This window comes from Phaethon lepturus, unplaced genomic scaffold (assembly GCF_000687285.1).
Source record: "Phaethon lepturus isolate BGI_N335 unplaced genomic scaffold, ASM68728v1 scaffold25075, whole genome shotgun sequence".
NCBI lineage: Eukaryota > Metazoa > Chordata > Aves > Phaethontiformes > Phaethontidae > Phaethon > Phaethon lepturus.
In genome coordinates this window covers 1-25,340 of record NW_010540205.1, presented here as the reverse complement: position 1 = coordinate 25,340, position 25,340 = coordinate 1, and the positions used below count along the sequence as shown (strand labels likewise).

The window sequence follows — 25,340 nt, the reverse complement described above, 5'->3', positions numbered from 1 at the left end:
AAACGTGTCTTCAGCCACGTTGAGATGGAGCAGGAAATGGGGTGAATGTTTGAAGCTGCAACAATGGCTCTACAAGTTTTTGTTATGTTTGACAATTTTGTTCCAACCCATTTTATTTGGCTTATTGTGAGTGGGGGAAAAATAGAGTCCTTAAAAGTGCAGTGTTTCAAGCCACACAAAAAGGAGTGTGTGTGTGTGTACAGCTGTGCTGTAAAGAGCATTATGGACCTCAGTGCATCATACCACTCTTTTGCAGGGAAGGACAAATGACATGTAAATTTTATTTGTTTACTCTTAAATTCTGTTCCTTTTTTGACATCAGCGACACAGTTGGCATTCACTTGATATATTCACTTTTGAGTCACTGTTCTCATAGCAAAAAGAAAGATGCACTTTGGAAATGGTGAATTTCAGATGGTAGGATTGTTACAGATTGAAGGACTACAGTGGTGAAGAAGAGGAAGATGGTCTTTAAGGTTTTTTTTATTTACACATCTATTTTGACACTAAAATCAGAAATTGCATAGTCTGATTTCTGCTATTTGTATTCAGGGTACTCTTGTCTCTTAACTATAACAAAGCTAGGATAAAATAGCTAAGGCTCTGTGACCTGCCTTCTGGGGAGCAGCTAAGAAATCTCAGTGGCTGTTATAAGATTCTTCAATATTAGTTGGTGTTACAGGCATTGGTTATCAGGTGATATTCTCGTTGTTACAGATGCAATAAGCTGCTGCCAGAATTTGGCTGTCATGCAGCTGCATGGACCCAGCTCAAATTGAGAGGGGTTGCTAGTTAAACGCTGGTTGAAGTTCCCACCTGGAAATTCAGGAAAATTAAACCAAACTACCTGGTGCCTAATAAGCTAATTCTCCTCAGTTTGCGAACACGAATCAATTGGTTTAACAAGCAATAGTTTATTAAAGGGAATTAAGTTCCCCTAGCTGGTACTGCTTTCATCTGCCCACATGATCCCAAAGAGCAGATGCTTGGTTTTAATTTTCCCATAGATTTAGTATTTTTGCTTGCCTGAAGCCCACAGAGTACCCATAAATGCTGTTCTTCATCTGGTGGGAGATCCTGCCACTTCAGGTGCTCACCAGTGTGGGCATGGGCTGCCTGATCAGAGCCCTGTGTTGTCCGAGTTGGGGAAATTCATGATCTCATTGACCTTTTTTTGAGCGTCTCTACTGGGGACCACTTCCATATTGCATAGCTTCATTTACACAAAGTGTTTGGTCAGTATCCCTGATGAGAGCTAGCTTGTAACTCTAAAGCATTGGAAACTACTGCAGGCCTGTCCATTCATTGTTTATTGCATTCCTTATGTTGACACTGCATGACATAAATTTGTTCCTAGATATGCAAACTTTGCTGTAGTTGTACTTGTTTTAGTTCTAGGGAATGCATGTATTGGAGGGAAAGGTTTACACATCAGGCATGTCTTTGAATCACACAGCACTCCTGTTCTAGTAGATCTAGGTTTTAATATTGCTGTGACGGTGTGCTGAAAAACAGTTGTATGCATCCTCACAAACACCAATACATGAAAATTTCCCTCTAAGCTGAGCGAAGAGGCTGATTTACTTTTGTTCTACGTTCATGTTTTTCAGCATCATGAATGGCAGTGCTAGCCACAACTGATGTCCCAGAGTCCATGGCTAACAAGCAAGAAAGAAAACCAGTGTTTTCACAGCCTTGTAATGCCCTATTTATTTATGTAATAGATTGAATGTCATGTAAAATTTGAAACTGCACTTAGCTTTTCTCAGCTCCCTTGATCTGTCTCACTGCTGCAGTAGATGGTTCTCTCAGCTGCTGTTGCTGCCTCTCTAATCTGTGCTTTGATTTTGTAGGCATTTCTTATCTGCTGGTTGTGGTCTGTTTGACACGTCCAGCTATGAAAGGAAAAACAGACTGCTGAGAACACGTGTGATAATACTTCTGCCCCAGTATAAAGGAACTTTATGTTCCTTGGACACTTGCCGTATGCATGCAAAACTGTGCATCTTACAAAATTCTTGCAAGCACCGAGTTATTAAATGCCAGCGTTACCCTAATGTATTTTGCACTTGATTTTCAGTGGGTAGGAGCTGATCTATCTCTGTTGGTATCAGTGGAGCTATGTGTGCTGTCAGAGAAAACTTCAGAGCTGTGTAGTTCCTGGAGCTCTGTAATGACCTGGTTTTACTTAAACCTGCTATGATGGGTAATAGTTTTGCTTGTATGTCTGTATCGTGAGGGCTGAGCCCGGGCTCCCTAAGTCTCAGGCTGACTCTGGAGACAAAACCCTGGAGTTAGAAGCTGCATCGAACAACGTGGGATGCAGAAGCCTGAGCGCAGTCAGCGACTCACCACACTGCCCAGGTTGCCACTACCTGCCAGGCTGCCCCTGCGGCTGAATTGGGGTGGGGTTACAGGGTGTGCCGTGCTTGTGGGTAGTCTAAAGTTTACAGCACCATAGCTCTTGGTGCTGTTCATCCTAGGCAACAATGCTGGCCACATGACATGGCCCTGGCACTGGAGCCACGTGTAACTGCATAGAAAGCTGATCATCTGTCATGAGGAACAGTCTCTCCCTCTCTGCAGCAGCCCTCTATCTTCAGTACAGTATCTGTTTTATCTAGGCTCATGCAGTTTTTAAGTTTTTTTTTTTTTCTTTATGCATGCAAATTCTAATTGCTTTGGTGTTCATAAACAGGTTTAAAATTTGGTTTCTTTGGTTTGCTTCTAGCTCCTTTTGGGAAGCCAACTACCAAAGCCCACTCTGACTACCATTTTGTCTTCTGACCTGAAAAAGCTGGTGCAAAAAACCCCAAGCTGCTTCTGCTTTGCCTTCTGCTTTCCTGTGGTCTCAATGACAGACACCTGCTCCTTCAGTGGCATAAGGCTATGGGTAAGTGTTTTGCTGGAGCTGTGATATACGTAACCAGCTGTTCATCTTCTCTAAGTGAGGAAGAAAATCACCCAGAGGAGCAATGACTCTCCCTGAGGCAGCAGCTGACATGGATTTATGAGGCTGTAGCAGACATAATCAACCTATTTAGATTTCCCAAAGCAGGAAGCAAAGCTCTCCTGTGGGAACAGACCTTCTTTACCCTTAAGGAAAATAAATTTTGCTTCCTGGGTGATTCTACTAGACGGGAACCAAAAGCTGGGTGTCATGCTGTTTCGGCTGCAGGAAACTTACTTACCTGGTTGTGGAACAATATCTGCTGAGGATGCTCAGGGCTTTATTTCACCTGGCAGGTATCACAGTCTATCCCAAACCTTTGGAAATAGCTTTCTAATAGATACTTGCCTGCCTGAGGAAGAGACAGTATTCATCCTTTCTTTCTTGCTACCTTAGGCTCTAAGCTAGTGCTAAGTTTTCTGAAATAGAGTGCTGCTTTTCCCTGAGAGGTGACCCTCATCAACAATGACCCATTTCAGCCATGCTCCCTGTGTAGACAGTAGTGTTCAGGTGCAACCAATGCTGTTGAACCTGGGGGGCTGGTTAGAGAGTGCCATCTATGGCAAATAGTGCACAAGTGAGCTGTGCTGTTTCTGATTCTGGCATTTTCTCATTTGAATTGTTTGGAGAGCAGGGCAGGCTGAGCAACAAGGGCCAGGGGTGAGCCAGGGCACAGGAAAGCGTGCGTGCGTAGCAGTGGCCCTTGAGAGGGAAATCTTCTCCTTCGCCTCTCATGAGACTCAGGAACACAGGAACTATTCTGAGAGCAATGCCGTCTGCGCCTCTGATTGTTTGGATGCTCGCTTATCGCTGTGAGGCAAGTGCCTGGATGCAATCCTCTCGGGGGGAAACCTGTTGTTGTTTCCAGTATTTACTCTTTATTGTGGTAGTATCTGAGAGCCACAGCCACGGTTCAGAGCCCTCTTGTGCAGCAAATTGATTATGAGTGGCACTGGGAGGAAAGGGGACAGTTCCTCAGGTTCAGACTGAAGTTTTGTATTTTTTTCTCAAGTTTTATGGAAAAATACATTGATTTCTAAATGAGCGACAGGGCTGTTGGTGTTTATGGCCAATGTGAGCAATATAACTCCTTTCAGCATTTTACTTCAGGATGTGAGCAGAAGAAGGCTGAGTCCTGGGAAGAGGAGTTTGTAAGCTGAGCTCTGAAAGCATTACTGCATTCAGGTGGCACGTTTCAGTGGCAAATTCTGGCATTTTTAGCCTGTGCCTGTGGTTTCAAAAAATATTGAGGTAAAACACAGGTTTGAGAAGATGTGGAAGTCATCTTCAAGGGGTGAAATATTTGCTATCTGTTGGAAGAGCTAGTAAGAGTGTGTTTAAACATTTGCGTGATGCAGGGTAAGGAAGTTGGTAAATGCCTGTGAAAACTTTCATTGTTTTCTGTTGTGTGACCTTTTCTTACCCCTCTCTTTCTGTTTTATTTTGTTGGCTGATTTTGGTTTTGTTTTGGTTTTTTGTGTTTTTTTAATCAGAAGCAGCACCTTGGGGATTACTGTAGACCTACTTCAAAATGTCTTTGAAAAGCACTGGGATTTTTTGCTTGTCTAATTCATGCTGAGGAGTGGTGTAGTCCACAGGAAGCACCATTAATTTCAAGGAACCATTCAGCATTAGTAAGGCTGATTAGTTGAGCATATTAGGTGAGAGTTTTTGCAATATTGGAAGTGTCAAGCTATTACCAAATTTTACATAGATTTTTACCGATTGTCACATTTTTTGACAAGTCTTTTAATTGTTGACTGGAAAAGGAAATGAGTATTCATGTTCCTTCTTTTGCTGCCACTCTGTTTTAGAGAGAGGAGTAATTCATTATCTCATGGATAGAAAACAATTAAAGTGCTGTTTCTTTCATCACTGCATGATAATGGAGTAACAAAATGGTATCTCAGACCCAAAGTTCTTACCAGAGTTCTCAGGAGGGAGAGGAATACTGCGTGCAGTTGAGCTGGCACAAGAAATGTCTCATTTGTCATGTGCTGGGGGTGATTGAAATCTCCCTGTAAGCTACTCTATTAGATATGCTTATCCACTACTGAGAAAACTGCCGGCTGTAGAAGAAACCACCACTGCAAGGAAAGCCTGAATATAGTAAAACTTAACTTGTAGGCAGTGTTCCTCTTCTCTGGCTGAGCACCAGCTTTTTTATGATACAGGCATCAGCATTTGTTTAATGTGTCCCTTATCAAATCCAAAAGCTAATATTTGAGTTAGTCCTCCATGAAGATAAACAGGAACTGTTTGTGTGAGAATTAAAGTATTGTGTATCATACTCCTCAGAACAGTATCTGGGTGCTTTACCTTGAATCCAAAGAATGTCTTGCAGATGTGTATTCAATCTGTGTTCAGAGAAAGTTCTCTTAAAAGCTAGTTTACGTAGTGAAAGTATTTGGGGAAGTTACAGCAAAGAGCGGAATCTTGGTTTTAATTAAATGCAAAGCATGCTGGAGTTGATTTGAATCCATCAGTTGGCTCTCAGGTCAGGCTTTTAGTCCTGAAGGCAGTAAAGAGACTGTCGTTTGAAGAAGCTCAAATAGGGCTTCTGTATTCCTACAAACAAGAATTCTGCAATCCCAGCCTAGCTGTGCAAGGGAGTCCAGTCCACGATCACCTTTTCTGCTGCACAGCGTAGGCAGAGCTTGCACAGCTCCATTGGCTTCAGTGCATTAATTCCAAAACTGTATCCACATATACAAGAGTAGAATTAAGCTCCCCATACTTACTTCTCACTCAGTTTAACCATTGATGATTTTGTTTCTGAAAATGGTACTTTTGAGTACCTTATGTAAAACTCAGCCAGATTTGAAGGCAAGCAGCAACGTAAGGGCTCTTACTATGATGTTGGAATAAATACAAATAAATGGATGATGCAAAAGATGATTCCGAGATGCCACTGCTGATGGATGTCAGGACCCCACCTTCCCCATCACCACTACAAAAAACCTCCACAAGTATGGGTTAGTAAAAGCCTGGTGGAAAACAATCTGATAATGCAAATCATGATGGTAATAGTAGTGAAATACGAACGGAAAACAATCAAGAAATTTAGAAGGCAGCAGCCACAGCAATGCAACTTGGCAAAGGAACAACAGCAGATGATCACTGTACTGAATCCAGTTAAGAATGAAAGTATAATATATATTAAATGTAGCAGGCTTTTCCTTACCAGGCAGTGTGCATGTAGCATCCAAAGCTGAACATGAAAATCTGAAAATATCATGATGCTGTGTAAAGAGGATATTGTGCAAAAGAAATTTCTAGTAGTCAGGAAAAAAGAACCATTTCTTACCAAGGGCAAGCTTTAACTGTTGATAAAAGAACAGTAACAACTGTTAACGCTGATAAACATGAACATTTGATGTCTTCAACTTCTTGCCAGGCTCACTGCATGCTTTGTCAAGTTAAATGTTGAGAGGAAGCAATGTAGCTGGAACTTGCTGAAATGCATTAGGTGGAGAAGAGGAAACCCTATTTCCTGACAGGAATTTTTCAGTTAATGCTTTTTTGCAGTATTTGGCCAGCTGCATTGTTGAGTGAACATACTATTTGGAGAAAAATGGCAGAACTCACTGAATAATATATAAGCTTAAAGAATAAAATGTCTCCATCACAGTGGGGATATTGGAAGTAGGCTAAAGCCTCATCCTTACCTACACAAAGTAATTATTCTGCATAAGCTTCTTGAATTCTGCGGATCTCGGGCATGTCAGAAAAGCACTGTGCCGCTTCTTCCACCCCAAGTCCCTGTGGTCATCTGGACGGCAGAGCCATGGCAGGAAAACTGCTGCTGATGACAAATCTGACTGTGAGCTTTGCCCAGGGCCCCGGTGGATGGGCCCCTGTATCATGGAGGGGCAGGCACATGCCTTGCTGCTGAGTCCACAGGCAATATTTCATGTCACCTTCCCCAGAGGATTTAGACCACAAGAAAACCACTGCAGAGTTTAGTTGATCCCTTCTTTACTCTCATTTTAGAGCCTTGTACAAAGAAAACGAGAGCAGACACCAAGTGCTGTATTGTAGTGTGATGATTAAGATTTATAGAGCCAAAATACTCTTTCAGATTGCTCCGGTAGGATGACATCAAAGAGGAATTTTTGCCATGCTTTCTGCTATAAGAAGCAAATCAGATGAGTTCTGAGTAGACATTTTTTCTCCAACATCAGTACTTACTACAGGTAAAACATTTACCAGATGTATTTTTATTTTTTTTAATTACAGTCTGAAGATCTATTTTGTTCTATTACTTGGGGTAGGTTAGGCATTAACGGAGCAACAGTGGAGTAATACACCCTGCAAGTGCATTGTTTACGCAGGCAAAACTCTCTGGCTGCGTTGCCTAACAGTATTGTACAAGCAGAGATGATCTCACCCTGTCTGTGTTTTGAGCTGACCAGGCATCATATGGATGCAGTTAGTGCAGTGCCCTGTTTGAGCTATTAAGAGACGTGGCATATTAGCTTGGGGCAATGTCTGACATTTAATGTGTCTTCCAGTTGGCTTGAAGCATGGGCAGAGCGAGCTTGCGTCTGTCTCTGTGTGAACATTGCCTCTGCCTGAAAAATATTGCACAAAACTGTGTGTGAAAAACTTGCAAAGTGATTTTGTGAAATCCTTATAAAGTGAAACATTCTATGTAATATGAAATTACTATTAGAGCTGCAGCTTGAGTAACTCTCATATATGATCAAGACCCAGCAGTTCAAGTCCTCTTGTCCCTGATTTTCTCTAAACACATTTGGATTTTGTTAGTCTCCCACTGCTGGCATAGATTTGGACTACTGTCACATCATACAAAAGGGGCCTGCCTGAACTTGTTTGGTTTTTCAGGGTGGATGCTGAATACTGTGATAGCATAGGCACTGTAAGAAATGTCAGGAAGAAAACTTTTGAGGAACTTTGTCTTTATTAGTTTATAGAATGAGGTATAGGTGTGCAGATGTCCTCAAAATTAATGATACTTCGATGCCAAATTTTTTTTTAGGGTTTACGACATTAATCCTGGTACTAAATAGTAAGGATGGATATACAGGTGTGCATATACATACATACATGTCACACATGTATATATAGGTGTATGCATGTATGAGATACACATATGTCACCGTGGAGTTATGTGACAAAGAAGCCATACAACTCCTGAGTTTCCACTGTCATTTTTATCTCTCAATACATCTCCCTCTTCCTCTCTTCTGTAGAAAGAGACTGTCTTTTCAGGCACTGAAATTGGACAGCAGCAAACAAGTAGGTGAGGAGATACTTCCCTTTTGAAGAGTCCTAATCCAGGTTTTCCTTCCATTGGCTCCAAAGCCCTTCATAGTTTTGTCCCTGGGTTTCCCTCTTCTGTGTAGAAAATGATCCAAGTATGGCAGGTATGAAAAGCCTTGTGTATCCATTAACCTGCATGCCGTGAGCCATTAACAGGCATTCGTAGTAGAGCCTTTCATTTTATGAGATACTTATATAATGAACTGGAGCTTCTGGAAAAGCGGAAGAAAACATCAGGAAACAACCTAGGAGATGCCACGGGTGGAGCAGGAAAAAGCTGCTCCTGATCTGAGGGGTGCATGGTGAGAAAGGGACTCAGGCAGGTCTGTGCTGACGTCGGAGCAGAACCTAGCTTCTGCTGTGTGAAGTGGCAGAAAGGCACCACTAAAAAAAGAAACTGAGGAACGCCAGAAAGAACAAGCTGTTTCTCAGCAGATATGTGAGAATGGAGCAACTCCCACGGGAGACCAAGCACGAAGGAGAAATGGCCCAGCAGCATGGCTGCCTTGTATCATAATATAGCAGACTACTTGGCAAAGTAAGGGGTTGAGGCCCAGTGGAGGAGGAGAGCTGGGTTTGCTTTCCCAAAAACCTGTTTGCAATAGCAAAGAAATCCTGCTGGCTCTGTTCCACCAAACCGTTAGGATTCAGTGATCTGGCAGTGAAATCCAGCTGTTGGCGGTGCATTCCTCAGTGCTTCTAGCAGATCCTGCCTGCCCCTTGTCTGCAGGAGGTCTGTACTCGGTGGGGGATTAGCTAAACGTCTGGAGAAGAGGAGATCCCATCCTGCTGCTAGCAGCATCTATCCACTTCCCCCCCCAACCTCCCTCCCCACAAGCCTTTTTGGAAGCACGTAGATATGGCACATGTGTGGTGATGTGTGAGCTTGCGCTGCAGACCTGGGGCTGTTCCCAGCATGAGCTTCTGCAGGCTCAAGGCTGAGCTACTTTGATGTGTTTGAATAAGATGTTGCTTTTTGCCTATTCCTGACTAACTTTCCTCCCTCAAAACAAACAAAAAAATCCAAGAAAAACAAAAAGCATTGACAACATTGCACAGTAAAAATCATTTCTAGACCTAAATCCTGGGCACGGCCTCTGCAATACAGATTGGCAGGTAGGGAGATGATAAAATAAATATTGTGCTCTTTCTTCACTGTTGCTGTCTCTTACATGGCAGCTATCCAACAGTCTTTTCTGATTCCCTACTCTCATTTCTATCCTTTTGAACTCGGACCTTATTGACTCTTGTTTTTCTTTGTTTTCCGTGTTTTGTTGGTGCCTCTTGCTTCTGTCCCATCCTTTGCTTCGAGGTCTTTGTCTCTGTTCTGGGTGCTCTGCCAGTGTTTCTTTCTCAGTATCCTTTTAGCTCCTTCCTCCAGTTCCCCACCCTTCCCACTGGCTCCCTCCCTCACACGCTCCCTCTCTCATCACATCCCACTGTTCATTTCTTATCCATATTTTCCTATTAGTTTCCTGCTCCCACACATTTATTTCTGTCTTAATGCCTCCTTCCACTCCCAGCTGGATGTCACTTATTGTATCATCAAGAAGAAATGGGAACTGATTAAAAAAACTAATCTGATGGGTTGGATTTTAGGATTGGATTTATAGGATCCTGTCAATCTATGTCTTTTTTAGAGAAAGAATTTACAACCATTCCAAAATCCATGGAAACTTCCAGGTTCTCACCTTATTTGAAACTGGATGTCATATATATTACATATATATGTCATACATAGTGTTTTAGAGCTACTGCATAACACAACCTTCTTTTAATTGCAATCTCTGTGCTGTTAAACCTAACCCAGAAATGCATGCTTCCATGTACTGCAGGCTTGCCTTTCATTTGGAGAGGTGTGCAGTGGCATTCAGCCATTATCTTCTAAAGAGCTTACACCTGGCATGCAAACAGAAAGCCCCTTCTTTTCAATTTTACGTAGGACCTATTTACACAGGTCTTACGTGACATATCACTTCTTAATGTTCTCAGTCATAACTCGCTCACTGACTTGAATCTCCAGCAATCATCAGCGATTGCCAAAAATGGTAAACCTTGTAGGAAAATGAAGGTTATTTAAAAGAACTCACATCGTGCATATAGCTTTCACTGTGATAGTGTGGAAGTGACAACTGACTCTGCAAATGCAGACAACTCCTGAGTGTTTGTAATTTGTTTACTTCTAGTCAGACTTCTCACTGTCCCTTTTTCCATCTCTCTCACAGCGCTGTGTTGAGTTGTAATGATTCAGGGACCAGGCGGCTGGTTAATGCAGCTCATGTTGTCACCCTCATGGGGCTCATTTGCCTACAGGCATGTCAGAAAGAACAAGTAATATAAGGACATATATAACTGTAGTTGGCAGTGTACTGAAAAGATGCTGAAGCTCGCTTTAAATGAATAGCGTAGGACATCAGGAGCTAAGTAGCTGAGAAATAAGATAAATTTGCTTGAATGGAGCATTGTGTTTCTGTAGTTAGGCTGTGCCTGGTACTTGATCTAAATGAGGTATGTGTACATAGTGTGCAGTATAGGCATCCCCTGTGTGCTATTTGTTCCTAACACCGTCTTGCACATTTTCAGTATCCAGCACAGTTCACATCACCTGCACTTCTACACAGCTTAAGCCTGATGGGAGGGAGTAAAGAAGACAGAGCCAGACTCTCCTGGCCGGAGTTAATGGCATAGGGTGTTATAATGACCTTCTGCTCCCTGTGTTCGGGAATGTGAAGGTTTGGGGTTTTTTTCCACAAGCCTTTAGGGAGGAGTATACAAGTCTGTAGAGTGATTGATACTATGTTAGTCGGTGTTCCGGTCTTTCATTGCCTGCCTGCGCAAGCCTGAGCCTGTGTACACTGCTTCATACTGGCAAGGCAAGGGAGAACCACGTATCCTTTGTGTTGGTGCAGTCTGGGTTTGGTTTAGCTGTTGGGGACCACATTGCAGAGCAGTGAGAGACACAAGCTTGTTCTGTCTCTACATTTTGGATTATGACTGTTGACTGAGTGTGTGTGTCCTCGGGTTTGCTAATTGTTTTTCCTAATTCTTCTCTTGCAAAAGGCGCTATAGGTTTTCTGAGCACTTTGCACCAGCACACAGCAGACTGTCTTGTAAGGCAGACAGCCACACACAAAAAAAGTGTTACAATCTCTTGTGATGATCTGGTGTGATCATCTGTTGAGATATTCCAAGGAGCTGTATGGACAAGCTGTTCCAAGGCCAGGTTTTCACTGAAGAGAATCACGATTGTTACTGAGTTTGGGCTGTATATTGCAGCTGTGTTCTGTGGGAGAAGAAATGTTGGTGAGTTTAAAGCTATTGTCTGTCAGAGGAGCAATGCTAGTGTGCAACCTTGCTGCCACCAAGTATAATACAGTTTCTAGTTTGGATCAATTCCAGCTGTCAGACCCCAATTTACTAACCACGTTGGGAAGGACACGAGTTTTCTTTTAGAAGGTCAGTATCATTTAAGGTTATTGAAAGCGAGGAAACCTGTTCCACCTTTATAAGGAAAACATTGCTGTGGAGTTTTTAGGAGCCACACAGTTATAATGAATAACGAATGTATGGTACTTCGTGTAGTGTTTAGCTCAGCCTGAGAAGGAGAAAATAATGGAAGTCTCTTCTTTCTGCCTGTGTGTTCAAACGAAGGAAAATCAAAGCTGTTATACCAGAGCTATATATCAGCTAACATATTTTAGGAACTGTGGAATGATCATAATTACAAAAAAGTCCTCCAGAGAGAAATTATGACTCATAGTTTATGTTCTCTTTAGTGTTGCTATGGAAAAAGAGGTTAGTGCCAATGGTCATACAGCAATATTAATCTCTGGTCTGAAAGAAAAATAAATAACAATCTTTAGCTTAACCCAAAGCAGATTTATTCTCAGTTACTGCAGCACACTCCATTAAAGGGGATAACCATGTAAGAAAAATTAAAGATGACATTGATTATCAGTTCTCAACATGCAGTTACAGAGAATTCCTTATTCGAATTAGTGTGTACTTCAGACTCCCGCAAATGACTTGGCGGAGTGAAAGGAAAGGAAAAAAGCCATCTTGATCAAAAAGAGGGCAGGAAAGATCAGCCACCACCGACAGCTGCAAGTACACTGATTAAAATTTCTTTATGTGTGCAGTTAGATTCAGCCTGGGGTTGATGCTGGTTCCAATGCAGATCCTGAAACAAAACCCTGGCAATGGGCAGTTTAAAGTGGTGGAAAGTGGCTATCAGCCTTTTTCCATTTATTTGGGAAAGTGAGGGCATGAGTCAGAGAGTGGCGGATACTTACGTGCGGAGTCAGCACCCTCCGGGCTGCTCTGGTGGCTGTTTCCTGCCAGTTGTTTAGTTGCCTAGGCAAAGCACTAACCAGGATGGGGGCCAAACAGCTGCGTGCTTGCTTAGCACAGAGTGGCAAATCTTTTTCTTTGCATGCAGGAAGACTACCTGACACCTTGCTCTTGACACCCAGAGCAACTGTGTGTGTCTCAGTGGGTCACAGTAAAACTTTTTCACCTGTGTACTTGACTTTGTTTTTCAGGAGTTGGAGCTACATATGCTCTGTTGTATGTAGCTACCGACAGCAAAGACCTTGCAGTCAGAACTTTGCTTGAAATTTCGCTCACAATGCACCCTGCAAAGCAGGCTATAGCGTTCCTTTCTGCCACGCTGTTGCATCTGCCATGCTGATGGCAGTAAAACTTTTTACTCTGTTGATGAGCTAAGCAGATTGGATTGGGGGGATGCACAGATCTCATGTCCTGCATCTATGCACACAGCTCTCACTGGTAGTCACAGGAGTTGTACGTGTGTCCCAAAAACATTGTACAGCTCAGTCCTCTGAGCCAGCTTTTCGCGGACTTTCAGGGTTGGACTGGTGAACAGTTTGCCCTGTAACAAATTGACATCACCAATTCTTCTGAGTTTACCTTTTTTTTTAAGCGTGTGACTATCAGTCATCAGGCATGTAACTGTTTGTCATTACCGCCTATAAAAACAAATGGTTTTTATTGCATCAGTGTAAAGGGCATACAGGTATATTTTACCTTCTGATCCTTTTCTTCTTCTTCCCTTTCTTCTGTCTCTTTAATGACCAAACATGCTTCAGTCAGGCCCATATGAGGGCTTTCACTGCACTCTTATTTGACAGTGAAATGGTCCAGAAAGCCTGCATCTCTGCTGTTTCACAGAGGACCTGTCTCATGGATTAGCACGTGGGGGTCAATGGGATGCTCTTTGCCCTTTCCCCTAAAAAGGGGACAGAAATGTTAGCTGGTTTTCTGACATCAAAAATGGGAGTATCAGCAGCTGCTGAGTGCTGCTAGTTTAAATATTTATACCATAAGTACTTTATCACACCCTCTTTCCTGGTGCAAAGCTCCGGCCAATTTCAGTGGAGGTCAAACTCCGAATCCATGCAGCAGCTAACAGGTCAGGTCTTCCAAGGAATAATGGTATGACTGGAGCTCACAGGCAGGCGTTTTACCCATGTTATCATGTCAAGAAGGGTAAACAAGTAGTTTTTTAAAAAAAGTAATTATGTAGACAAACCTGTCAGCACAAGCCTGGAATACCCATGCATATGTTTGACATCTGCCAGCCCTGACAAGATCCAGGCACATACTTCAGATACTTGAAAGAATACAGTGCTACTACTGGTGCTGCAGTCTGTCTCCTCCCTGAAACAGTAAGTTTTGCAGACTAATGTTTTTAATCAGGACTCAAGAACGGAAGGAGAGAGGAAGAATCACCTTGGGGTACATACCGGGATCCTGAGCTTACTTCTTACTCTGGTTTGTAAGATAGCACAAAAGTAGACATTCCTGAGTCAAGTAAACATTTTTCTCTCTTGCAAAGCATGCTTTCTTATGTTGGTTTGGGTTACAGGCCGGCGTCCTTGCAAATGTGTGATCGTGATGGAGAAAACATTTAATTCTAGTCCTGCAACTGATGGCTCTGTGTGTAGTGTATCCTGTAGTGGGTATTTGAATCAATTCTCACAGATGCTCAGTATCTGCATTTCCAATGGTTTTACTAGATAGCACTGTAATGCTCTTAAAACAATGCGCATGGGATTCGTTTCAGCATCTCTAAAACTGGATAAAGCGTGGCCAGGGGTATTGTTGGAATTAAAGCTTAGCAGGACGAACAAACCAGGCGTATCTGAAAGCAAAATGTAAACATGATGCTGGGGTTCCTCGTTGGCACTTGGTCGCTGTGGGAAGTTGACAGCCGTTACATAAAGGTTAAATGTCCATTCTTTGGTCTGTCAGTAAAATTAAGCCTGCTAAAGACTATGTGGCACTCTAGAAGATTTGAATTTATCTATGTGCATAAACAGAATATACACTTCAATATAAATATGCTTTCAGGACTATTTAAAGTATTAGAAGTATGCTGCAGTCCAATAAAAAATGCAGATGGATCTAGCAGATTTTGGAAAGTGCCTGACTACTATTCAGATGGGCTAGAGATCCGACAAGTGTCTGGAAAGCAAAGCACTGGTTTTTGCATTGCTAAATAACAGCAGAGGATGAGAAAGAAAACGGTAGAGGTACAATGGGGACATGAACTGAAGCAGTAAATGCTTGACCTTTATATTTCATCTTTGCCAACTTCTCAAACTGCTTCTCCCAAAGACTGACATGGCTGTGTTTTATGTTATGCTTTTATTTATCATATTTGTAGTTAGTTACAAGTAAAAATGATTGAAATCCATTGTAGTTAATATGAAATAAAAATATAGCTGCACGAGTTATGCCATGATTTTTCTTACAAACAGTATCTCCTGTATGATACCATACACTTAAGAGCTTAAATCTTAATAGTACTCACCTACATTAAGCTCTTATTGACTAACTTCCAGTGTGATTTACTGGTTACAGATATTACCCCTGTGGAGTAGTATCTGTTAATCACTTCATAATGGTATTTTTGCTGTAGTTTTTATTGCCCCTGTAATTCGTGATTCTAAATACAAGTTGAAGGAAGCAACCTTTTAGTGCAATGTTAAGTATCAGTAGAATTTTATATATATATATATAAAATAAAAATAACCCACTGCATAAACAAACAAGGATGTAAGGTAACTTGTGGGTATTGTGCTTCCCTTTCCTCCCTTCCCGATTACCTTTGTTAAGTGACAGGAAAGAACATTCATAGTGAACAAACTACCCTGTAACCTCTCATTTTCAATGAATTTTGAAAAATTACAGACTTGTAATTTTGAGAGCAGGTAGGTGGCTTTGATGAAAGTTATTAGCAGAGAATCAAATCCTGTTGCTTTGCAGACTCATCTTTACATAAACTCACCCCTGCAATGAAGTTCAATCCATAACACATTGTTCCCTTTAAACATGCCTGAAAGATTATTTCACCTTTTTGAAAAAACTGTCCTTACATCCCTGTAATTGTCTAACTCTTCTGTGTAGATATAGCTCTATATATGAAATACTTTATAAAAAGATAAATTATGCTATTTTCAAAATACTCTGAGATACAAAGTTGTGCAGGTGCGAAGTTTAATAGTATATTGCTATGAAGACTAAGAATTAATTAGTGTTATCTGAGTATATATTCTTTAAGCTGGGAGTATAGATTTAATATTGTGGGGGCTTATTTTGCCTTTTTTTTACATTTCATAGCATTTCATACTTTCTTTAGACTGTCTTCATGTTCCTATCAAATTCCTTCTATTTTTTTTCTTTTGAATTTCTGATGCCTTAAAGGTACAGTAGCTGATCACACATTCATGCTTGTCACTAATATACTTCTGTAAATCTGGTGGATTGAAAAACATCCTTTTGTTTCCACCTAAACACAGTCATTTCTTCTAAGTGAACAGCGAGAGACTACTGCCAAAAATCTTTTCTCCACTGAAATCAGTGGAACCAACTTTTCAGCTTCACCACCTTAGTGCTCTGCTCTTCTAGTCTTACAGCATTGTGGAGCAAAGTCCCCAAAAACTGTATGTGTATGCACAGTTACTAAGGCTGTTAGTATTCACAGAGCATGGCAAGGAAACCGAAATCAAATGTTCTCATTGGTATTTCTACATTTACATACAAAACTACTCACAGTGCTGGGAAATACTGACAGAGAAGAATACAGAACAGAAATGTTTGGATTTTGACTACTCTCCACGCATTCCTCTGACCTAACTATAAGAAAGGCAGCTGACCAGCTTGCTTCTACTAGACATACTCTTTTCCTGCTAGTCTCTTACGCCAGCTGACAGCATCTCTAAATTAATAAACACCAGTGAATTGGCCTAAAAGGGAGCATGTTGCAGCCTGTGTCGTTGACCTTGTTCGCTCTGCATTCCAACACGATGCAATAAATTACCACTGCAGAGAAAAGGATGGAAGAAACTGAATCACTACTACCGCCTGTGTAGCAGAAACCAGTTACTTGCCTACGTAAAACCATGCGTATCTGGAAGGCAAAGGCAGGCTCGGGTTGATTATGCTGTTTGGTCTACCTGCAGGACAGCTGCTTGGGTCGTTTCTTCATCAGATTGTTCCGTTTCCCCACCGACTGGGTTGTTTCTTTCATCGTACAGTTTCTGGCTAGAAACTTCTAGAGGCATCCCATACTCTTCATCATCTTCAACGATGGACAGCTCGATGTTGTTGTTCATTGTGGCGTTCCCTTCTACTCTGGCTTCCTTCCATAGAGAATCAGCTACTGCTTTGCCCTCCTCTGTCAGCGAGGTGGTAGGTGTCATATCTGAGTGCATGTCGGCGAATGACATTTCATCCTCATTCTCGGCTTGGTCGTTGCTTGTAGTTTCTGTTGGTCTGTCCTCATTCTCCTTCACGGACTTTCTTCACGTTGAAGGTGAGAGGAGATACTTTGAAAGCCGAACTCTTTGAAGAGGATGATTTCTGATGATGTACAGTAAGCGATTTCTTGATCTTTTCTCTCCGCTCAGGCGAGACAATCTTTGTGCTGATCTTGTTCATCTTCTTCTCGATGTTTTGGCGGGAAAATGCTTTCTTGAGGCTGTCTACCTTCTTGAGGCTGGATCTTTTAATTTTCTCAGCTCTTGATTCCTCTGTTTTCTCCTCTGCGCTGTCATCCACATCATCTTCCTCATGAAACATTTCATCATCTGAACACAACTCCACCGTATGCAAGGTTTCTTCCAGTGTTTTGTTCTCATCCACAGGCTCCTCTTTTCCTTCTGTAATGCTGGGAATAGGCTCTTTTGCAAAAACACTGGCAGGGATCTCATTTTCCTCCTGAAAGAATTGACAATATTTGAGTTTCATAGTTCACGGGACGCAAATTTAATAAACAAAGCAAAACCTGAACAATTACTTTTCCCCCCCTGCAATGAGATGAAGGATGCTCAACATTTCTTATTGTTTCAGTATATTTAACCACTAACAAGCCACTCAAAGCCCATTGAGCCATTATCTGGAACAGTTTAAGACTAATGAGCTGTCAGCTGTAAGATTTCTCTTTCAGAGTGACTTGACTTGGAATGTATACAGAATGGAAATCCTTTTTTTTTTTTTTTTTTCATTTAAATTAGCTGCTCTTTAATAAGAGTTTAGCTTTGAAGTTGTACACCTATCCCTGGGGAGAAGCGATGGTGTGGTGGCTAAGGAGGGCCTACTCCAGACTGCTGCAGAGACCTAGACAAGTCATGTAACCCCCACAGCTTTCAGTTTCTCTAGCCAAAGATTGGGAATATCTCTGCAGAGACGTTGGGTGCATCTGAGAGGTACCTTAGGTGGCAAATGCAGTTAGCGCTCCCACTGTATTTCAGAGAAAAGTAGGCTGCTGTTAAAACTGGATTGTTGGTACTAAGAAGCCATGCAGTCTATGATGTTTAGAGTGTGTGCTATTTCCCAGCTATTTACAGCACAGAAAAAAATTGGTAAATTTGGTTGGTAAATTGGCAAATATTAAAAATACAGACAGGGCAACTCCTTGAAAAACAAAGAAAAAAGTTTGTGGCCTACAAAAATAAACAGACATTACATCACATAAAAACCACTAGTAGACACTTCTAGCTAAGAGGAAGATGATCACTTTTTAGAAACAAAACCACAAAGGGGCACGGAAAGAAAGGTGGTATCTGAAAACAAAACAGGTTGAAGCCGTGCAGAAGCTGCAACTTGTAATGAAGGACCTCCGTGACTACAGAGCACAAGCAGCCCTGCAACCCCGAGCGAGTCAGAGGCAGCACAATGGACGCTCTGTTCCGCACTAGGATTTGCAGGCATCTGCCCATGCAAAGCAAACCAGGCTCCTCGCACGCTCCCTTTTCCTCTCAGAATTGTTACTCCTTAGATCTGCACAGTCTCTATTCGTTACATTTTTATAACTTTCTGCATGCAATATCACTTAGTGTTATGGATTGGAAGAATTTTTTAATTCCCCCTCTCCCCCATGCTTATCTTTAGATACGAGAAGCAGTAAGTGCTGAGTGCAATGGTTGTAATAGTCTCAGATCTGTCCCTCATGGGCCTGAGTGTACAGTTAAAGGGGAAAAAGGCCACATACACTTCGAAGTTCATGTTCATTATTTCAGGACTGAGCATACAGTTGTGATCACTGGAGAGAACAGTGTTGATCTTGAGTTAAATTTGCTGTCAAGACTGTATAAGGATGTCTTTATGAATACACCACAGTACTTTCTACGTGGTTGTTTTTAAAAACAATAGAGTCATGACTACCTTGTAGCGCTTCTGGAACTCAAGAATATGCACGTGGACAGCCAGAATCATTTTATACCATATATACACGGTATATAATCATATATACTGTGATTCAGGTGTGTTGATGAATATCCATCAAGGATATATAAATGAAAAGTATCAAAGAATGGATGGCTGTTTGACTGTATGTGCTTTGCTTCTGTGGTTTCCGCACACCTTACTGGATCAGCAGCCTCAATGGGATACGCTGGCACAGATGAAGCTTTCCAAGCCCTTTGCCTGCAGTGGAACATCTAATAAAGCCAGCGTTCTTCTCCCAGCACCTATGTTGTTATTGCAACTATCGGCAACAGTGACCACGATAACAAAACAAAAGAAAACCTGCACCAGCTTTAAGTGAAAACAGCTGTAACTGCAGTACAAATATTTATATTTTCTCTCCACTGCAGTTAATGAAATGTGGATTACACGAGTGGGTGCAGTGTTAGAGTATTCCCCAGAGCACGAGAACTCAGTATAAAGCATAATTTACGTGTCTTGTGCATTCTTTCCAAACCTAGGTAATCGCATACAGTTTTCACCATCTCAGCATTCAGGTATAAGTGCCTGAATGGCACAGAAAACTCTGATTTTAATGAGTTGTACTTTTAGAGTATTTAGTCTGGGAAAGTGGTGTCAAATGAGATTGTTCACAGTGCAGTCTGAGCCAGAGATGGGCCTGTATGGCTCATCTCAAGGTCAGTTTAGCTCTGGGTCTATAGTATTCACGGTAAACTGAAGTACTGCATGCAGTCTCCAGAAGAATATGGACATAGATTTTATTTCAGTTTTTATCAGATTTGTGACCGAGTAGAAGGGAGACTGTCAAACTATCCATATGTATAAAGAAAAAAAGCAATCAAAAATATGCTACGTAATAATGAGCCAATGATTCAATTAAAAGTAGATCCTAGGTGGTCTTTGACTATCAGACAGTACTGGCATGCAAGAAATCACCTCTCTCTCTAAGCTTCCTGCATGGCCTCTGCTTGTAAAATGGAAATGACATGCTTTGCTATCTCATGTTTCTAAAAGACCATAGGATCACAGGAACTATTAAAATGCAAATGAAAATAAATTAAGTAAAATGCTTTGGAAATACAAAGGTGGTACAGTAGGAATGCTCTGTGGTAGAACAGTCGTTTCTGTTTCAAATACCGTTACTTATAACATGTTGTAAGTAAGTGGGCTATTGGTAACTTTTTGGTCTAACAAGTTTATATGACAACTATATTTTGTTTTGATACATTTTTCAAGCAGTATGGTATTTCATTTAGGAAGACTAGAACAATACACTGAAAAATGCCAACTGTTACAAACTGCATAACTATTTTCCGTGCCAAAAAAAGCAGAACTTTGATCTTTTCTTCTTGATCTAATCTAAAATTCTGAGAAAGCAATACATCTTTCTATTTGCTACATCCGCGTTCAAAAACAGCACTTGCATTTTCTCAGATGAGTTTGACTGTAAGTCGCTAGCTCCTCTGAATTTTATTTTACCACGTAAAAGCCAAATATTTGTGCAAGAATTGTGCAAGTTCTCTCTGTAAAACAACTCTTGCTAATACTAGTAATAATTGCAAAGTTAAAATCAGTGCCTTCCCTGTGGCTTTGATCAGCCATTCTCAGGACCTTTCTATATGTTATAATCTCATCCCTGTGTTTTACTAGGAAGTAAGATAAAATCCTTGACGGTGTACTAGAAAACTGGACAGCCCGAGTGACCAGGTAGTTAACTTGCTTAGGAGTGCTGAATCTCTGATGCTGCATAAGGGAAATCAGTGTGCTTTGGTTTGGATTTTTGTTAGATTTGTGGTAAGAGGCCATAGCCTTCAAGAAGGGGAGATGGCATTTTCCCATGCTTACAGCAGTCCAGGCTCCTCTGTACTTTGTAGATGCTGTTATATGCCTAAATGATTGCTACTCTAAAGCTTGTTTTGCTACACAAAATAGTTCAAAAGATGACAAATGCTTCTAAAAACAGCTATAGTTCCACCTACTTTCCTTCAGAGAAATAAATGCTCTTCAGATGTGGATGTCGCCATGGGGAGGGAGGAGGGCAGGGAGCAGGCTGAGACTGTGGGCAAGGGGGAGGAAATTGCTGGCCGCTAATTTACACATGCTCTGCGGGCTGGGGCGTTTTGTTTTTGGCTACACCACCTCCCACAGCATGGCTTGATCAAGTCCTAAAAGCCATGTGAGATAGTTTTGTCATTCATCCATATAAGAGTATTCTCCCTGCAAGGCTCCAGTGGGAAATTTAGTAGTTAGATAATAGATTTATCAGCTTGTAATTCTTCTGTTTCCCTCAGTTGTTTATTTTTGAGTTTGAAGTTGCTTTTTCAAAAGATTATTACAGTGATCCAAACACCAATATACAGCCAAATGGCTAATTTCCTGTGCTCTTCTCTTGCTTCATTTCAGGATGAAGCATTTACCAAGAGCAGCATCTGAAAGGGGCTTGAATATCAGTGTGCTTGACCCCGAGCTGTAATTTTGAGTTATCAGTTCTATTCACTAGTAAACATGACATTTAATTGAAAAATTAAACATGAGCCTTTTTTTTTTACCTTGCATTTTGCTTCCACAGCTAAAATAGCAAACAAAAACCCCACCAAACCAGAACCAAAAAGCTGGTCACGTGGCAAGAACAAAATAGAGGGGAACAATGCCAAAGCTTAACAAGGATTTTTAAAACAGTCACTTCAGTGTTTTGTTAAATTGCTGTGTCACTTGTGGCATTTGTAATAACTTCTGCATCCTCAAATGCTTGGAACAGAGCTCCATTAAAGTATGTCACCAATTAAAGAAATATATGCAAACTAGGAACAATGCAGACAGGCTAGGGAGAGAAAACTAAGAGCATTTTAATGGAAAATATGTAAATAGCTGAACTTTTCCAACTGCAGCTCATTCTTAGTGTGTATGCTGAGGGAAAGCTGATGCTGGCAAGTGGCAGCACCTTTTCATAAAATGCAGAGCTGGAGCTCAGTCATGTGTTTTGTCTATGCTCAGTGCTCCCACTAAGTATCAGGGAGTTTGAGGTATACAGTGAATGCAGAACTCAATCACAAATGTGTATTTTCATATTGAGCTGTCTTCCTAAGCTGGAGAAGCAGGTTCTAATAAGAAACATATGCTGTGTGAAGTTTTGGATTGTGTTTTTTCAGTGGAAAAGAAGAATCCCCCAACTGAAGAGAAGTCTCATATATCCAGATTTCCTTTTTGTTTTTACAGAAATCTGGCATCAACACGGCTTCACTGCTGTGACTTCTCCTTCCTGCAATTGTTTTCCCATGGATTCCTGCTCGGGGCAGTTCAGAAACCCAGCCAGCCTTCTGCTCTCTTTTCCCTCTGTACAATTACCCTAGCAAGGCGGTGGCCCCGCTGACTGCCAGGTCATCCCATCTCCAGCTTATGAGGAGACCCTGCGGGGAGATTTCAAGGAGGTGGGCACACAGGTAAGGCAGCTGCCCAGGCTGGCAGCAGGCATACGGGCATGGCCTCGTGAGCACCCGCCATCGCTCCGGGTGCGGCCACTTCCCCAGTGGAAAATCCCAGCTCCTCTCAGGCTCTGCTAGAGAAAGCCACGGGTGCTGCCTGCCCCAGCCACCCGCCCACGCCCCAGGCCTGTCGCCCTGGTTTTCCAGCCAGCCGTGCTGCCTTTTAGCAACAGGCCAGTGCCAGGAGCAATTCCCAGTTGACAACTGATTTTTTTTTTTTTTTTTTTGTATTTAACTGCAGTGTTTCTTTTCTAAGACTTCTGTTCCTGATCTGCATCGGCTTGGGATCGGTTAAGTTCATCTGCCCCCTGCCACAGCAACATATTTTCCAGTGAGAGATGGCAACACAGTCAACTAAATCCTTGTAAAATCAATGAAGAACAGACCTCCTGTCCAAAGGTACTACCTCAGTGATGGGCAGTGGATTTTCTTTAGCTGTTGTGGGACACGGACCTGTGTTCTTTGCTTTCCGTTTGTGCACTTTAGGACTCAGTATTAAGAAAAGGCTCAGAGATTTAAATAGGTCTTAGCTTTGCAATACTATTTAGTGTCAAACAAGCAAAGCCAGCCCTCCTCTGTCAGGATGCTGCTTTACCCTTCAAACCCTTCCTGGTGAGTTTTACCAGTACTTTCACCCAGTGCTGGCAAATAACTGCTGCTAGGCAGCAGTAATGGGGATCCCTAGCTGAGGCAACCTAACTGCCCACACACAGCTGTGTTTTTGCCTTTCCTCCGCACACTATGTTATCTTAAAACACTAAAATTTGGGTTCTCTGGACGAAGATGCTGTAGTTGCAATAGCAAGGGCTTAATTCTCACACTCACGGGTAGTGGAAATGCCACAAAATTACCTTCCCTCAGGCCATGCTGGTGCACTCTCCCCACAAGAAGTGTTCACGGTCTAGTTGTGAACCTGGAGGCGGGAGCCAGTCCTAACACAGCCTGAGAGATGGCAATGTTTTGACTTGCAGTAACAGATCTTAAGTTACTTGGAGAAGTCCAGAGAATATGTCTCTTAAATTACCCAGTCCCTGGAATAATTTCCACATTCCTTCTAGGGTGGAAACTACACACTTGGTACACACTGCAGCTCCTCCTCTTCTGGCTTGACAAGCCTGGGCTGTAATTTGGGAGAACAATAAGCAGGGAGGTGGGAGCTTCCTTTCTGGGGGAAGCGCCTGTGCACTAACCTGGCCTGCCAGCTTTTAAAATCAAGTTCTGCTCTGTTGTTTTGTGTTTGTTTAAATAGAGAAAAACAACCCAAGGGGCAGAGTTAGCAACTGACAGCTGCAAGACACAGCTGACAAGTCTAGTGTGAGGAGCTGGTGATGTGCCTGTTCCAGCCCCACGTTCACTCTCCTTCCTCCTTGCAGTGTGTTGTGGAGTTTGGTTTTGTTGCTTGTTTTGGTTTTTTTTCTTTTTAAAGATGTGAAAGACACATCCTGTGTTTAGTTAAAGCTCATGCCGTGTTCTGTCCAGACCATTGCTTAAAAAGGGGAAAATATGCAAACTGCCGCTATCACTGGATGGGCTCCCAGGAAGCTGCATTTTTAGCTCATCCCTGAATGGGCCAGAACAGCTTGAGGAGCAGAGAGGGGTGTGAGGCTGAGCGCGACAGGGAGGTGCAGCGCTGCCTCTCTCTGCTTCTGAGGGCAGGTGTGAGGGCAGTTTTTAGGGGCACTGCTACAAGTTAGCAAAATGGGCTCTTAAGTTTGCTAACAACTTTTAAGAGTTTGCTAACAAGAGAGCCCTTTCTTCAAGTTTGCTTAAAAAAACTCTTTCCACACATATGCTAAGAGTTAGTAAAAGATGGTTCTTTCCCCCAAGTTTGCTAAGAGTAAAAGAGGGCTCCTTCCCCACAATTTTCTAAAAGTTAACAAGAAAAGGGTTCTTTCCCCATGTTTGCTGAGAGTTAGCGAAACAGGCTTTCCCCTCACCCCCCCAAGTTTTCTAAGAGTAAAAGTGGGGGTCTCCACTAAATTTGCTAAGAGGGCTCTTTCTCCAAGTTTGCGAAGAGTTAGCTAAAGAGATGTCTCTTTCTCCAAGCTTGCTAAGATTAAAAGGTTTTTCACCCAAGCTTGCTAAGTTAGCAAAAAGACAGCTCTTTTTCCAGGTTTGCTAAGAGTTAGTAAAAAGTCAGCTCCTTCCCCAGGTTAGCTAAGAATAAAAGAGGGCACTTTCTCCAAGTTTGCTGAGAGTTAGCAAAGCAAAGTCTCTTCCCTCAGGAGTGCTAAGAGTGAATTAGTAAAAGACAGCTCTTTCTCCACATTTGCCAAGAGTTAGCAAAAAAGATTGCTCTTTCTCCAAGTTTGCTAAGATTAAAAGGTGGTTTTTCACCCAGGCTTGCTAAGTTAGCAACAATACAGCTCTTTTTCCACGTTTGCTAAGGGTTAGTAAAAAGTCAGCCCCTTCCGCAAGCTTGCTAGGGGTTAGCAGAAATGGGCTCTTGCCTCAAGTTTGGGAGCAAGCCTGGTGGGGCCAGGGGCCTGGGTGAGGAGGATGTGGGGCGCAGGGGCGGTCGCGGGGCCTCTCACCTGGAAGATGAGCACCTTGAAGCGGTCCCGCCGGAGCAGCTGTGCGTGATGCTGCTCCAGGTTTTTTTTTGCCCCAGGCGCCGCCCCTGGCCGCCCTGCCCCCCCAGCCGCTCGCGCACGGCGCGGGTGTGGGCGCACACCTTCCGCGACTTCTCCAGCAGCTTCTCCACCGCTTCCCCCGTCGCCCCGTGACTGCGGCACAACTTCCCCAAATCTCCCTGAATACCCCGCACCGCCCCTTCCAAACCCCTTTGCCTCTGTTCCATCTGCCGCTGTTGCCCTTCCACCGTTTCCAACATGGATACCAATTTTTCCAACAAGGCCAGGACGGTCAGGGCATTCACCTGCCCCCCCACC

General features: G+C 42.4%; 1 protein-coding gene across 1 annotated transcript; it reads right to left on the bottom strand.

Moving 5' to 3' along the window:
- Positions 1 to 16,698: 16,698 nt before the first annotated feature.
- Positions 16,699 to 25,333, bottom strand: LOC104621006 (serum deprivation-response protein-like; the record flags this gene model as incomplete). The annotated part of the gene is given in 4 exon segments (XM_010287379.1): positions 16,699 to 17,044; positions 17,046 to 17,479; positions 24,984 to 25,058; positions 25,061 to 25,333. Coding segments are annotated over 4 exon segments (1,128 nt in total), but the record flags the coding sequence as incomplete, so codon positions are not given.
- Between the last annotated feature and the right edge of the window lie 7 nt (positions 25,334 to 25,340).